The following is a 15,107-nucleotide window of genomic DNA, read 5'->3' on the forward strand; positions in this document are numbered from 1 at the left end:
GGAAACAGGAAATGTAAGACTATCAAGAAATGTTTGATAGCTTCACAGATAATTGCAAGCTCTGAATCACAGGATATAACAAGTAGCTTTGCCTGTGCAATAGATGAGCAAGCCATCTCAATGCCTAAACTTCTTCTTTTGTTAAAGATAGTGAGAGCACCTATTTTTCAGGATATTTACCATACCATTCAGCTAGATGATCAGAATATTGTAGCTGCAGGTTGAATAAAGACTCCCCTCCTCTCCCCTTGTCTCCAGATTTAAAGACCACCCAACACTAAATGACAGATACTTATTGCTGCATCTCCTGGGGAGAGGTGGATTTAGTGAAGTATATAAGGTAAGTTGGAGCACCTTTCTACTTTACTTGGCTGCCATAATTTGACTTCTTGGAATGAAACAATGCAGATGCCAACAACTTGGTTACCTGATGTCCCAGGCAGTAGAGCTGCTTAAGATCCTATTGGAAAATCCTCACTGGTGTGTGCAGATAATTACTAGACTACATGGGCCAATGGTCTGAAGTGGTAGAAGGTAGTTATATATGTAGAATGCAGCTGGGTGTTTTTTCCTGTTTCTAACTTGCTGTTTAACATATTTGCTTCATTTTGAGTTTGCAAATGCATTTGTATGAAACTATGTAAACGTTTGCAAATACTGCTGGTTTTAATAGCATTCTAAGCAGGTCTATTAAGAGAGTGTGCATCCTGTTTTACAAAGAGCAGATTTGAGTGACAGATATTAAGCTAGGGGTCCTCCCTCTTCTTTCCCCCTCCAGCTCTCTGGGTTCCAGCTGTTCTGACTTGGATGTCCAGGGTGAGCTATAAAATAAGGCACTGAGTTCCCAGTCATCTTAATTTTTTAAGAATGCCTCGAATCTAGAGGAGTTAAAGGAGAAGTCCAAGAGAGTACTCTTAGGAATTATAGATGGCAAACTGGAGGTCAGCACTTTATTACAATGCTGGAGTCACAACATGACAAGAGGAGATGGAGGCAATAGGCCATAGTAGATGCTGCAACTGGTAACTTCTTGCAGAGCATTTGTGAGCATGAATAGAGCTAGGTATCACTGCGCCATAGAAATAAATATTCTTTATTAAGGAAGTGCAAGGAATCTGTATGGGGATCTGTTAGATTTCCTGAGCTAACTCTGGGACTCGGGTGCCCTTTGTGCAGGCCCAGAGATTCCAGATTCCCAGAATCGCTAAGAATCAGGTCCCATAAGCTGTTCAAGCAGTGCCCTCTTGTGCACCAGAAGCAGCTTCTCCTTGTGCTAAAGAAGGCTGGATGGAAGGCATGTGGTTGTGAGAAGCCCACCAGGAAAGCAGCCACCCTGGCCTTATAGCAGCATCCACTCATGCACCAAAGCAGCTGGTCGTTGGGCTCTCATTCACAAGGAGCCTACCAGGAAAGCTGCCCTCTACTGTCTAAGCAGTGTCCCATTTCCATACTAGCTATAGCCACCTTTTGAACTGCTCCAGCTGATGCAAAAGAAGGTTGCCAGTTGTGCAACTGGGGCTCCATGAGCATTCAGAGACATCCTTTCAGCTCGCTTTGGAAGTGCATGAATGCTTGGAGGAACAGATTCTGTCAGTGTTTATCTGAAGCCTATTTAATATATTTCTATACTGCCTGGTAGCTAAAGCTTTCTGAGTAGTTCACAGCAATGTAGGTGTTGCTTGCTCTGATGTTTTATATTGTACTTGGGGGTGTCCAGCAGATAATATTCAAAAAAACCACACAGAATTGTAGCTTAAAGTAGGTTTGTCTTTTTTTATCTTGGAAGTATAATGTGGTTTAGGATTGTGGTGGTATTCTGGAACACCTGATCAGTTCTCCTCTTTCAGGCGTTTGATTTAACGGAACAGAGATACGTAGCTGTAAAAATTCACCAGTTAAATAAAAACTGGAGGGATGAAAAGAAAGAGAACTACCACAAGTAAGTAGTGCAGAATTTTGAATTGCAAGGGGGTTGTACACTGGTTATAATACACTTGGACTTCTGAACAGAAATAGATGGGGGGCAGTGTTCCTGACATTTGGGGGAACAGCAAGAAGTACCTTTCCCATGAACATAAATGTATTGAATAATTGCCCATTTTAGCAAGTAAATTCAACTCAGGATTTTCCTAAGTTACTGAAGTCCTTAAATGATAGTTTGGGCTGTGTAGTTTAAAACTGTCTCCTCCCTTGGTGCTGAGCTTTTAATTATCCCTCTCATGTGCCAAGTTTGGTTTGTAAGGAAAGCAGATACAGAAATTTGTTGGTTTGATTTTTTTAATTTCAGTTGTGATCTGTTACAAGATGTAGGGACACAGGGAACAGCTAGAAAATAAATATTTTGCTCTTACAGACATGCATGTAGAGAGTACAGAATCCATAAAGAGCTGGATCATCCTCGTATAGTTAAGCTGTATGACTATTTCTCATTGGACACTGACTCGTAAGTGCTACTTACTTTACCAATTGTACATTGAAACAGGCCACTTGAATGCTTGCAATAAAGCCACTTTAAAGTTTGGGCTATCATAACCCTTTCTCTAGCAGAGAAAGGGTATATAAGAGAGATTGGTGGTATAATTCCAGAGTAACTATTGCCCCTTGATTTCTGTTGATTATTATTCACTCTGGAATGATATCCATGTAGCAGAGAATTAATTTGGGCAGGTGGGAATTGCATAACCTTCCTATATACTCTTACTGCCATAATTGGATGTGTAGAGGTATATGAGGAGGGTCATTGAAAAATTAAGCTGTATTAGGTGATCATGAGTACATACCTTGTTCATAAAGATGCATGTCCAATAAAATTATAGAAGCAGCAGAAGGGTCTGTATGTTATCAATTAAAAATGCATGTGCAGTACTTTGTATTGTTGGAAATCTGAAATATAAGGAATGTTTATTAAATTAGAGTCTTAAAACATAAGAATCTGTGTTTGAGTCCTATTGGCCTATCTTAGAGCAAGATGGTTTCCCTTAACTTTTAAAAATACATTGCATGGAATTCAAGGTATTTGTTTCCTTGCTAATGCTTTCAGAACCTTTCTGGTCTCTTCTAGGCATTGTGCTCTTGAGAATGTCTACTCTTTTTGCTGCATTATTTCTCATACTTGTAGCTTCTCTTTTAGTTAGTGGTCTGTAAGGTCACAGTTTTTAAATATTTTGAATATTTATAGTCCATTCTTCCATTTGAACTGTTCCAGGAGATTTAGAAAATATCATTAAAATATGATCCCTTATAAAACAGCTTAAACAACAGCAAAACATCAGTACAGCTAAATAATTACCTAGTTGAGTCCTCAGATCTCCAAAAGATGCCTGTGTTAGGGGAGCTATCTTGATAAGAAAATTCCACAAGTGTGGCAGTACAGCCAAAGAATGTCTCCATCTGGTCAACATTTGCCTAACTCCTTTGGAGAGAGCATTTGAAGAACCTCAGAAGCAGATTTCTTCTTCGTTTCTGATGAACCTATTGCTCCATATAGACTAAAATAAGTTAAAAGTGGGTTATTCCAAGTTAACTACTCCCCATAAATTGTCACTTGGAGGAGAAGGTCCCAAATTGTTAAGCCTCTGATTGCAGTACTAGATATTTTTTTTAAAATAGGAGTTGTGGAAAACCTTGCAACGCTTTATTGTACATAATGAACGTAAACCATTATGTCTGGCTTTGCTTTCTCCAGGTTTTGTACAGTGTTAGAATACTGTGAGGGGAACGATCTGGACTTCTACCTGAAACAGCACAAATTAATGTCAGAGAAAGAAGCCCGGTCTATAATCATGCAGATTGTGAATGCATTAAAATATTTAAATGAAATCAAGCCACCCATTATTCACTACGATCTCAAGCCAGGTATGTTCATAACACTGTTTGGAGCATAGCATGAGTGGAGCAAGGCAGGGTACTATGTTCTGCAGGTGTGTGCTTCCTTGGCAGTTTTATCATGAATATTGGTGATTTCATATGCATTAAAACAGTCAGGCTTCTAGTCCTTATGGCTGCATGTAAGAGCTTTTCACAGTTGTGCCTTGAATGCTTTCAAACCTTTCTTTGTTTTACATTTTAGATTGTAAGCTCCCCAGAGCAGAGACCTGTCTTTTTATTGTTACTTTTTAAAGCACCATATGCAGTGATGGTAACTATGTAAATAATATCCTCAATTAATAGGCTTTTTTAAAAAAAGCTCACTGGTGATTTCAATCCAAGAACAACAACAACGGATTGCTTAATTTCTTTTTCATGGTCTCTGTGCATCACACATAGGAGCTCTGTACCTGCATGGTACCTTTTGTTGGGAAGATTTTACAGCTAAGAGTATTTTGGCAGGAATCCTTCCCCCACCCCAGCATTTGTTATATGGGAGGAATTCCTGCTCATTCCCTCAGTACATTTGAGACCATCCAGGTGGTCTCAGGATTAAGGGAGGATCATTATGACTGACCTCAATCTAGTCAAAGTTGATCTACCAAGAAAAGATTGGGTTCGTATATGACACCATGAGGGTCAGTGGGTGGGTTGTATGAAAAACATCAGTTAGAAGTAAGCAGCTTGCCTGCCTTCTTTGTGTTCTCTGTGCATCACACACATGGGAAACTAGCAAGCTTACCACTCTCTGGTTGGTTGCACAGTGTTATCAACAAAGCATTAATGAGAGAACTGCTCTCCCAAAAGTGCGCTCTGATCTGGTATGAATGTCAAGCTTGTTGTACTTGACAGTCAGTTGACATGGAGCAGCTTTGCAAAGGTCTGACAATGAGATCCTGAGATTCAGGTAGCTTCCAGTGGAATGAAGGAATGGGCAAGAATGCCTCCCAAATATAATGGATGCTAGGGTGGGGAAAGGGTTCCTGCCAAAATGCTCTTAGCTGTAAAATCTTCCTGACAACAGTTGCAGAGCCCATATGTGAATGCAGAGATGACCACTTGAAATATAGTTATAGGTAAGTAGCCTGGTTTTTTAAATTATTACTATTTTGTGGTGGTCTGGCATGTTGGTTAAAAACAAATGTGTGTCTTGCCCTTTTCTGTATTCTTGTTTAGATCAGCCTGCTGCTTATCCAGCTGGTATCATAAGTAATAAGCATATTCAAAAAGTGTTTTCCCTTTCTCTAGGTAACATCCTCTTGGTAAATGGTACCGCATGTGGTGAAATTAAGATAACTGACTTTGGCCTCTCAAAGATCATGGACGATGACAGCTACAACTCAGTCGATGGCATGGAGCTGACATCACAAGGGGCTGGCACTTACTGGTTGGTGCCATGATCTCTTTCTTGTACTGAACATTTCGTAATATCATAAACTTAGAAACAGTGCCAAAAGTATCCATTGCAGCCCCTTACCATAAGAATAGTTCCTTATTACATCTGTGAAAAGTAGAGATCAGGAGCAAGTGAAGGCATCTTAATTGTGACTAAAATGTTATTGTGAGAAAGACAGGTGGTGCAGCTGAGTTATTCCACTAATAACTGATCTGTCTGATCGGTAGGAAAGATTTTGCAGTAGACACGGGTGGTTCCTGTGGTAGTGGTGCAGTGTACTCATTTTGGGTCTTAGTCTGGACTTTAAAGAATCTATCCATGGTGATGAAAGACCCCTGCTGCCCCTAAAGTGTTTAATACTATAAATGTTTGGGCCATGATCCAGAAAGGTTACACTGTCCCACTACCATTGGTGCCACCAGGCTCTACCTGGAAATTGTTTTGACTTGCATATAAATCATACTCAAGTCTGCTACACTGAATGCACAATGGACAGGAAAAGTGTCCATTAGCTAGACTTCTGATTGTTATCCATTGGGTGAAACTTTGCCTTCGATCATACCCTGATGAATATTTAGGTTTTTGGCATGCATATACTTGATGCCTTTTTTGAGTTAGTGCACAATTATAAAATGCCATATTCATCTACAGCTGTCTCCTATACTTACCTCTAGACAAATGGCTTCCAAAATATGCTCATTTTAAAGTAGTGGTCTTCAACTTACCTAAAAGGTAGGATGTATCTGAAATCCCCATCTGCCCTGACCACTGCTTTTATTGCAAATGCAGAATATAAACTGAATTATTAAAATTACCACGACAGTCTTCTACTTGACATAGTATGTCCAGGAGTATGTTTGTGTAAGCAGCTTTTGTTAAACTAGAAATGAAATGGACAGTATAAACTAGGAATCAAATGGACACCAGCAGCAGAAAATAAGTACCTTAAGAGAAACTGCCTCTGGGCAGGCCAAATGAGTGTCATTCCCCTTCATCAGTAAATTCTTTTTCTCTTAAAGAAAATTTAGTATAATTACGTCAAAATAGAGTACATAAAAGGCTAAATATTTCATACCATCAAATTATAAAAATGTCACAGTTCAGAATTCATAATTCAGTAATATATCAGTCACATTTTCATATCAAGCCAGAATCTTAGAAGCCTACATCATTTTGGTAGTTTGTTAATTCTAATCAAGCCATTGCTAAATCAAAAACCTGGTTTGCAGGACATAACCCACAGCAGGTTGTCACCCTTCGTGAGCGGAGCCAACCAGAGCCGGGGGTCAGACTAGATGGCCCGGGAGGCCCCTTCTGACTTGTTCTGTTTCTATATTTCTGTGTTTTGTTTCAGGTGGGTTTTTCATTATGCCCAAACTCATTTCAGGTTGCTCAGAAGCAGCCACACTGAGAACCTAGGGATTGTTTTGATCTATGAACCTGGCAGAGTGGCTTATGTATGGCATGTTGGAAACAGCTACAGAGTTGCCTGGCAAATCTGACAAAAATCTTGCTCATTTCTCACAACCTAGATACTGCAACTGCCATTCTCCTGACCTTGTTTTCTGCCCCTTTTCCAATTCCTTGGTTAAAAAAAAGATACTTTTCAATGTATTAATCCTCTCCATTGGCCGTCTAGATCATGCCACTTGCTATTTCCCACCTTTCTGGAAATTTCTGCAAATGATTTGTTTACCTTCAGAGTGATTTGTGCAAATTCTCAATAACTACAGTGTTTATTCATAGTAACTTGTACACTCCAGTGAATCTGTTCAAATCTATCCCAAGTTTGTTTTTGTTAAATTTGTTAAATTCACCTTGCTGAAGGTGAAAAAAAAATGTTCAGTATGTGTAAAACTCTGCAAAAGTGAAAAAATGGACAAAAATCTTCTGTGAGATTGATGAGCAAATCTGCTATTATTGGCCAAGTAGATTGTGAGGTTGTGCTGCAAAGGATACATGCCGAGAGCAGACAAGAAGACTAAAGGGGGACACAAACGCCGGTATTTCTGTTGGGGCTAGTGTGAGGTAGCAATCAAAGAGCTGTGGATAATTTTCAGTGTGGCTTATCATGATATCTGAACTGGCCTGAAGTCCTATCAAAGTATTCCAGCTGAATCCAGCCAGGTAGAATTTTTAAAAATATCAGAATGAGGCCACCTCCCCCCCAAAAACAAACAAACAAAAACCACAGCTTCATGAGACTGAGCATGTTTGGTGGCCTCCAGGATCCAAGTAATGTAAAACCAGGGTGGAAACTGTACAGCTTCAACCCCTTATTGTATATAGTATCCCAGAATGGGTAGCAGGGGTGATTGGCTGGCAGGAGTTTTCCCGTAGAGTGTGAGTACACAATGCAAGCATTTTGTTGCAAGTCCTACTTGTTCTTAGTCCAAAAATGTATTGTCCTTTTTTAAGGCTGTGCACATGTTTATACATTTACTTGTTAGTAAATCCTACTGAACTCTTTGGGTGTCTCTTGAATATCCAAGCATAGGATATCCCACTCTTTCTCTTTCATAAATACATGCTTTCCCACAAACCTTGGACTCCATTCTGTCACACTCACATGGTTGTTCTGTTGTCCACTAAAAGATAGGTTGTTGGTGATGGGGCTGTTAATTTCGTGCTCTAATCTGTATTAAGAAAGCAATCCTACGCTTGTATGTCCCTGCAGCCCATGTATCGAATGTTGTTAGTCTATTCCACTAGGATAGGTAAAATTCATATCTATCAGTAGGTCATGGATCTTTCACATCTCTGTCAGAGCCAGTCTATTGAATGAAGTAAGATTTCATTTGTCTGCGATCATGTCATATCATGGGGCAAAGAAATGGAAAATATCCAAAGCTATTCCCAAGAAGGAATAGTAATAGCCATTGTACATTCTAGAATATATTTTATGCTGATCACAGGCAGAAGCAGATCTGCCATCTTTTACAGTAGTTTCTTCATTTACTTTGAACCTATGCAGTTTATTCACTATTAGCAGGTCAGTGCTGGCAGTACTGAGGGTGGTGTCCATGATTGTGAAAAAATGAAGATTGACTCATGAAGAAGTATAGAGAATTGTTTTAATCAAACTCTGTCATGAAAAGGCATTCCTTCTAATTACTTTATGGATAGGTTGTGTAATCATGTAAATATTGCTCCAGCATCTTGCTGATTCTTTCCATTTGCCCTCCCGATTGGGAGCTGTACTCTGAAAAGAGATGAACCTCATTCCTAGGGCTTGGAATAATCTTTCAGAAAAGAGACAAAGATTGGGGACCTTGTTTGGAGGCCAGCTATTCTCCAAACATGAAACTGGAATACATGATGAAGGAAGATTATAGCACTTTTAAGAGCAGCTGGGATCCTACTCTAAGGTATAAAGTGGGCCTTCTTTGAAAATACATCCGAAATAATAGGAAATGGACAAAGAGGGCTTTCAGCCTTTCCATATTGATTCTTTGTTGCATGGTACATCTCACAACATGCCACATAATGTTGATTTCTCTCTCTAATCCATAGTCACCAAAAATACTACCTTCTGTCTTCCAAAGTACCTAGTCAGTGGTACATCATGACATAAAGCCAGCAACCTTCATACAAGGTATTTCAGAGGGAAACATGCAGGCAGGAATTTGCATACAGCAGTCCAAAGGCAGGGTCTTGCGAGGAGTTGGGACCTTCTTGCAGTTGATTAGTCCTGTGTCCAGTAATGTAGCAGCAAAGTTCTGGGGCCTATAGCAGGGAAATAATGGGTTTTTGACTTGGCACTTCAAGATACTCAGGTTTATAGGATAAAGTATCTGCTTGCTGGTTTTGGTGACTGAGTACATACTGAATTGGGAAGTTGAACTACGTAGAAAGCAGCAGCTACTGAAACTGGTACTGGTTCAACCCTCAGGCTCCTTATAGAGACTTAAGGTTCCATTGGTAATTTTGAATGATGATTGGATATCAGGAACCATACGGACACTGTTGATGTGTTTCAAAGGCAACTTTGATGGTAGGTAGCTCTTTTCCCCAGGTTGCATAATTTTGTTCTCTCACTGGCAATTTCCAGGACATACAGCCACATATGTGCAGGGGCCATGTGGGTTTCATCTGTTGAGAAAGCACTATCCCTGTGGCACTAATAGTGGCATCACTTTCTGCTCCATGCAGTCACTCAACTTGTCAAATGCATTCAAGGTTTGGGGAGTATAGCAAAAGATGGTCAGCATATTTGTCAGGGGGAAATTTATCAAAATTATGGTAAAAGCATTGGTAATAGTTGGCAACCCCCCAAAATGGATGGATGTCTTTCACAATTTGGGATACCTGCCAGTTGGGGATCATCTTTATATTCTTCAGATTCATCTGTATCCATATTGTATGGATTTAACATCTGACAGATCAAATGGTCCTAGATTTAGTCTTACTTGGAACCCAAAGAGTGCCGTTGGTCAGTTGTGACAAGTAGTTTTCTCGGTGCCCTTCAATCTCCAAGCAGAGACTAATTAGGATAGAGTAAGCCGCCCCGAGGCTTCGGCGAATGGGGCGGCATAAAAATGTTTTAATAAATAAATAAATAAATAAATAAATTCCCTGACATAACTTATCCCTGCTAGTAAATTCCCTGGCTTAACTTATCCCTGATGTGATCTGCCAGATTTTCCTGTAAGTGATCAACTAGCTTTGCCTCATTCCAAGCCAGATCTTGAGTGCATAGGCAACAGGCTCAAAGACAAATGTCAATCCTAGTGGAGGTCTCAGTTCAACTGACAGTCTGGTGTTCATCCAAGGTTGTTTTAAACTCCATTTAGAAGTCAGAATAGTTCCTTAACAGCTGTTTTGGAGCAGATATGGGGCGTGTCCCACTAGACAACATTCTTTTTCAACAAACTTAACACAAAGCACATCTCCAGTGTTCTGTGTGGCTAAGACGCTCTCCAGGAAGGCTAAGGCTTTGAAATCATTGGATACTCAGAAATAGGAGTCACCAGCTCCTCTCAAATTTTTGTTTAGAAATGTATTAATTTTAAAAATGTAAAATACAATTAAAATAACATGAAGTTAAAATAACAATATGCTACATTAAACATACAATTAAAATGAAACTTAAAAACTGTGCATCCCACCACCAAGACCCTACCACCATCATTTGCTACAAATTAAAAGTTCTTTCAAAAATTATTTCAAAGAGCTCCCATCACCCTTCCAAAATTGCAATGGCTCCTGTGAATGTTCAAATCCTTTCCCTTTTTTAAGCACATAAACAATAAATGAACCCCAAATATTATCAAAATTCTTTTTATATACCCCTTTCCCTTTTAATATCACAAGTTTACTTGTCATTAAGAGGTATATTACAAACTTCTCTGTATTCATCACTCAATTCATAATCATGTTTTACTTTCCAATTGTTTGCTGTAATTAATTTCACAGCTGTTATTAAGCTTGTTATTTTTTAATATTCTAACTCCATTTTTTTCCAAATATTGAGAGTAATGTAATCTCAGGACATACTTTGATATTTTAACTTTATTTTACTACTCACTATAATAATCTCTGATACCTTCACAGTTTTGTCCCAGTACCGGCATCCTTCAACATGGCTTCCTTGACCATATGCAAAAGACATGTTGCATTCTGTCCATTACCCACAGCTCCTTTGCTTCTATCACTGCATATGTTGCTAACCTTTACAATGACTCAGAGTCACCATGGTAACGCACCTTTTCTGCTTGCAGTCAGCCTCACTGGGTACCTATGCAGAAGATTTGCTTCATTAAGTTGTGGGAAATCACACATCAGCTTCAGCTTCTTTTTTCCTCTGTAGCCGTATTGATCTCATCATGAGAGGGAGTGATGGGTACCCTTGATCCAGAGACTCAGAGGAATTGAGTTATTTCTTAGATCAAATTCTCAATTTCACCCAGTGCCTAGGTCTTGAGACACAGCAACTAATATGGAAAGTTAAGGATCTGTTTTTTTGATGCTGCCTACAGAGGTATTGATAGCAGTAGCTATCCCATACCTACCAGCCTTTTTGCAGAAAGTGCAGCCATGGAGGAAAGCATACTCTTCTATGATGTTGTTAGTCACGAAGTCGTGTCTGACCCATTGCGACCCCATGGACCACATTCCTCCAGGCCTTCCTGTCCTCCACCATCCCTCGGAGTCCACTTAAGCTCATACCAACTGCTTCAGTGACTCCATCTAGCCACCTCATCCTCTGCCGTCCCCTTCTTTTGCCATCTATTGTTCCCAGCATTAGGCTCTTCTCCAAGGAGTCCTTCCTTCTCAATAGGTGGCCAAAGTATTTGAGTTTCATCTTCACTATCTGGCCTTCTAAAGAGCAGTCAGGGTTGATCTCCTCTAGGACTGACCGGTTTGATCACCTTGCAGTCCAAGGGACTCGCAGGAGTCTCCTCCAGCACCACAATTCAAAGGCCTCAATCCTTTGGTGCTCAGCCTTCCTTATGGTCCAGCTTTCACAGCCATACATTGCAACTGGGAAAACCATAGCCTTGACTATACGCACTTTTGTTGGCAGGGTGATGTCTCTGCTTTTTAGTATGCTGTCTAGATTTGCCATAGCTTTCCTCCCCAGGAGCAAGCGTCTCTTAATTTCTTGGCTGCAGTCCCCATCTGTGGTGATCTTGGAGCCCAGGAAAATAAAATCTGTCACTACCTCCATTTCTTCCCCATCTATTTGCCAGAAAGTGAGAGGACTGGATGCCATGATCTTAGTTTTCTTAATGCTGAGTTTTAAGCCAACTTTTGCACTCTCCTCCTTCACCCACATCAAGAGGCTTTTTAGTTCCTCTTCACTTTCTGCCATTAGAGTGGTATCATCTGTATATCTGAGGTTGTTGATATTTCTCCCAGCAATCTTAATTCCAATTGGAGATTCATCTAGCCCCACCTTTCTCATGATGTGCTCTGCATATAAGTTAAATAGGCAGGGCAACAATATACAGCCTTGCCGAACTCCTTTCTCAATTTTGAACCAATCAGTGGTTCCGTGCCCAGTTCTCACTGTTGCTTCTTGACCCGCATATAGGTTTCTCAAGAGACAAATAAGATGGTCTGGTACTCCCACCTCTTTAAGAACTTGCCTCAATTTGTTGTGATCCACACAATCAAAGGCTTTAGCATAGTCAATGAAGCAGAAGTAGATGTTTTTCTGGAACTCCCTAGCTTTCTCCATGATCCAGTGTATGTTGGCAATTTGACCTCTAGTTCCTCTCCCTCTTCGAAACCCTGCCTGTACTTCTGGTAGTTCTTGGTCCACATACTGCTGGAGCCTAGCTTGTAGGATTTTGAGCATAACTTTGCTAGCATGTGAAATGAGTACAATTGTGTGGTAATTTAAACATTCTTTGGCATTGCCCTTCTTTGGGATGGGAATGTAAACTGACCTTTTCCAATCCTGTGGCCACTGCTGAGTTTTCCAAATTTGCTGGCATATTGAGTGTAGCACTTTTACTGCATCGTCTTTTAAGATTTTGAATAGCTCAGCTGGAATACTGTCACCTCCACCAGCTTTGTTGTCGCTCAGACTTCCTAAGGCCCATTTGACTTCACATTCCAAGATGTCTGGCTCGAGGTCAGTGACCACCCCATCGTGGTTATCAGGGACGTTAAGCTCTTTCTTGTCTAGTTCTTCTGTGTAATCTTGCCACCTCTTCTTAATCTCTTCAGCCTCTGCTAGGTCCCTGCCATTTTGGTCCTTTATCATGCCCATCTTTGCATGAAATGTTCCCTTCATATCTCCAATTTTTCTGAAGAGATCTCTGGTCCTCCCTATTCTATTGTTTTCTTTTATTTCTTTGCACTATTCATTTAAGAAGGCATTCTTATCTCTTCTAGCTATTCTCTGGAATTCTGTATTCAGTTGTGTGTATCTTTCTCTTTCTCCCTTGCATTTTGCTTCCCTTCTTTCCTCAGCTATTTGTAAAGCTTCCTCAGACAGCCATTTTGCTTTCTTGCATTTCTTTTTCTTTGGGATGGTTTTAGTTGCTACCTCTTGTACAGTGTTGTGAACCTCCGTCCATAATTTTTCAGGCACTCTGTCTATCAGATCTATTTCCTTAAATCTACCCTTAAAAGGCTAGAGAATGTACCAGGTCTAGAAGAAAGCTGCATTTTGTCTTTTTGCTTTATCCTCATATGAACTTGGTTGTATTTGAGTCTTCTCAGGGCAAATTGTATAAGGCACACTCATCTCCCAAGCACAAAGGAGACAGAGTCTTATGGGTCATCTGATCTGTTCCTCAGGCATTGTTGTTTTTTGTGTCTCCTGTTCTTAGGCAGCCATGTCTTAATACCAGTTTTTCCTTTGGGACAGTATGGATTCCCTTCTTGCTATTTTACCAAACAACCAAGGAGAACAAGCCAGCGTGTTCCAGTCTGAGACAATATATTTACCTCACCAACATATTAACACCTTCAAACAGCAATCTGATTGTGATGCCAAGACTCTGTGCTATCTCTCTGAGGCTATGTTAAAGTCAGCAGGTTAATTGCAGGAGGCGCATTCCTGTGTGGAGGGCACCTTTCACTAGGAATGGCCTCTTTTAATGCAGAATCAGAAATTCAATGAACTTTGTCCAAAAGGCAAAAGACTACTATGAGAAAGATAAAGTTTAGCCTTTCAGATAACCAGTGTAAATGGGCCCAGCAAGTGGAGTTGTTTGGTTGATCTTGGAGCACAGAGATGTCCCTTTCTTATACCCAGGAAGTTCTGAATTACCTTACTAACAGCAATATTGCCCCTGTGCAAGAGCAACTGGTTTGTGTTAGTGGATCGAAAGGATGCATCTTTCTGCATAAAAACTAAAGAAGGCATCATTATTACTTCTGTTTCATCCTCAAACATAATGCTTATCAATTTCAGGTACTATGATTTCAATTTCAGGTGCTACATAGTACTCAAGTAGTATGTCAATGATCTGGCTATAGCCCCAGTATATTTATGTAATGTATAGGTTGATCTCTCATTGTGAACTCTTACAGAGATTGGGATTTGTACATGAATCAAGACAGGTTGACCCTTTTGCCTTTCAGGTAATACAGTATATCAGGGCCATGTTGGTCTCTGTCATGGGCTGGGCATACCTTCCTCTGATCACTGCCCTAGTTGCATTAGCCAAGAGTTTGCTTTCCAGCCAAGTTGATGCCATATTCAGTATCTGCTGTAGCCACAGTGACAATAGTGGTATTTGCCTGGCTCTTAATGAGGCCTCTTCAAAGTCTGTGCCTCCTGTCACACAGATGACTCTCACTAAACAGAGACACATTTGCACATTCTGAGCACAGTAGTGCTGATCCTTCAATACTGAACATTTTCAGTCTCCAAGAGGGAATTTCTTAACTCAAGAGCTCTCATAGCCAGTTCATCTCTTAAGTGAATGGAACATCCACTGTGTAATACTGATCACTCAAGGTTCATGGTCAAGACAGAATGCTTTTTGTCACATAAACCTCCTTGAGCCATGTCTGTGCAGAAGCTTTTTAGACTTTCTTGACTGACCTCATTAACCTGCACATTAAAGACTACAATAGTTTCAGGTTATTTGCACAAGCAGGGAGAGACAAAATTGATTTCAATTACCATACTTGCCAGCCAGATCTTCAGCTGGTGTATTATGCATAGCACAGGGCTTGTGTCAATATGTATCTGAAGAGACAATATACTTTCAGACTCCTTGAGCCAGTTGTATCTAGTATCTCATGAATGGCAACTACACCTGAGAATTCTAGTCCCCTTTCAGCAGTTTAAATATTCTGTAGATTAGTTTGCAACCACAGAAAATGCAGTAAGTTCAAAGTTTTGCAGATTTTATGAGGAATACTTCCAGTGAGTTCA

The 15,107-nt window shown here is 40.2% G+C and overlaps 1 protein-coding gene across 6 annotated transcripts in view; it reads left to right on the top strand.

The window, feature by feature from the left end:
* The window catches only part of TLK2 (tousled like kinase 2), a 64,711-nt gene that overhangs the window by 40,748 nt on the left and 8,856 nt on the right, over positions 1 to 15,107 (top strand). For all 6 annotated transcript variants that reach the window (XM_044447042.1, XM_044447037.1, XM_044447036.1 and 3 more), the window contains 5 exons: positions 259 to 340; positions 1,848 to 1,939; positions 2,354 to 2,443; positions 3,686 to 3,855; positions 5,116 to 5,254. In XM_044447042.1, the coding sequence (XP_044302977.1) occupies positions 259 to 340; positions 1,848 to 1,939; positions 2,354 to 2,443; positions 3,686 to 3,855; positions 5,116 to 5,254 (573 nt within the window). The remainder of the gene's footprint in view (positions 1 to 258; positions 341 to 1,847; positions 1,940 to 2,353; positions 2,444 to 3,685; positions 3,856 to 5,115; positions 5,255 to 15,107) is intronic.

The sequence above is a fragment of the Varanus komodoensis genome, unplaced genomic scaffold (genome assembly GCF_004798865.1).
Source record: "Varanus komodoensis strain SLA01 unplaced genomic scaffold, ASM479886v1 scaffold50, whole genome shotgun sequence".
NCBI classification, from domain to species: Eukaryota; Metazoa; Chordata; class Lepidosauria; order Squamata; family Varanidae; genus Varanus; species Varanus komodoensis.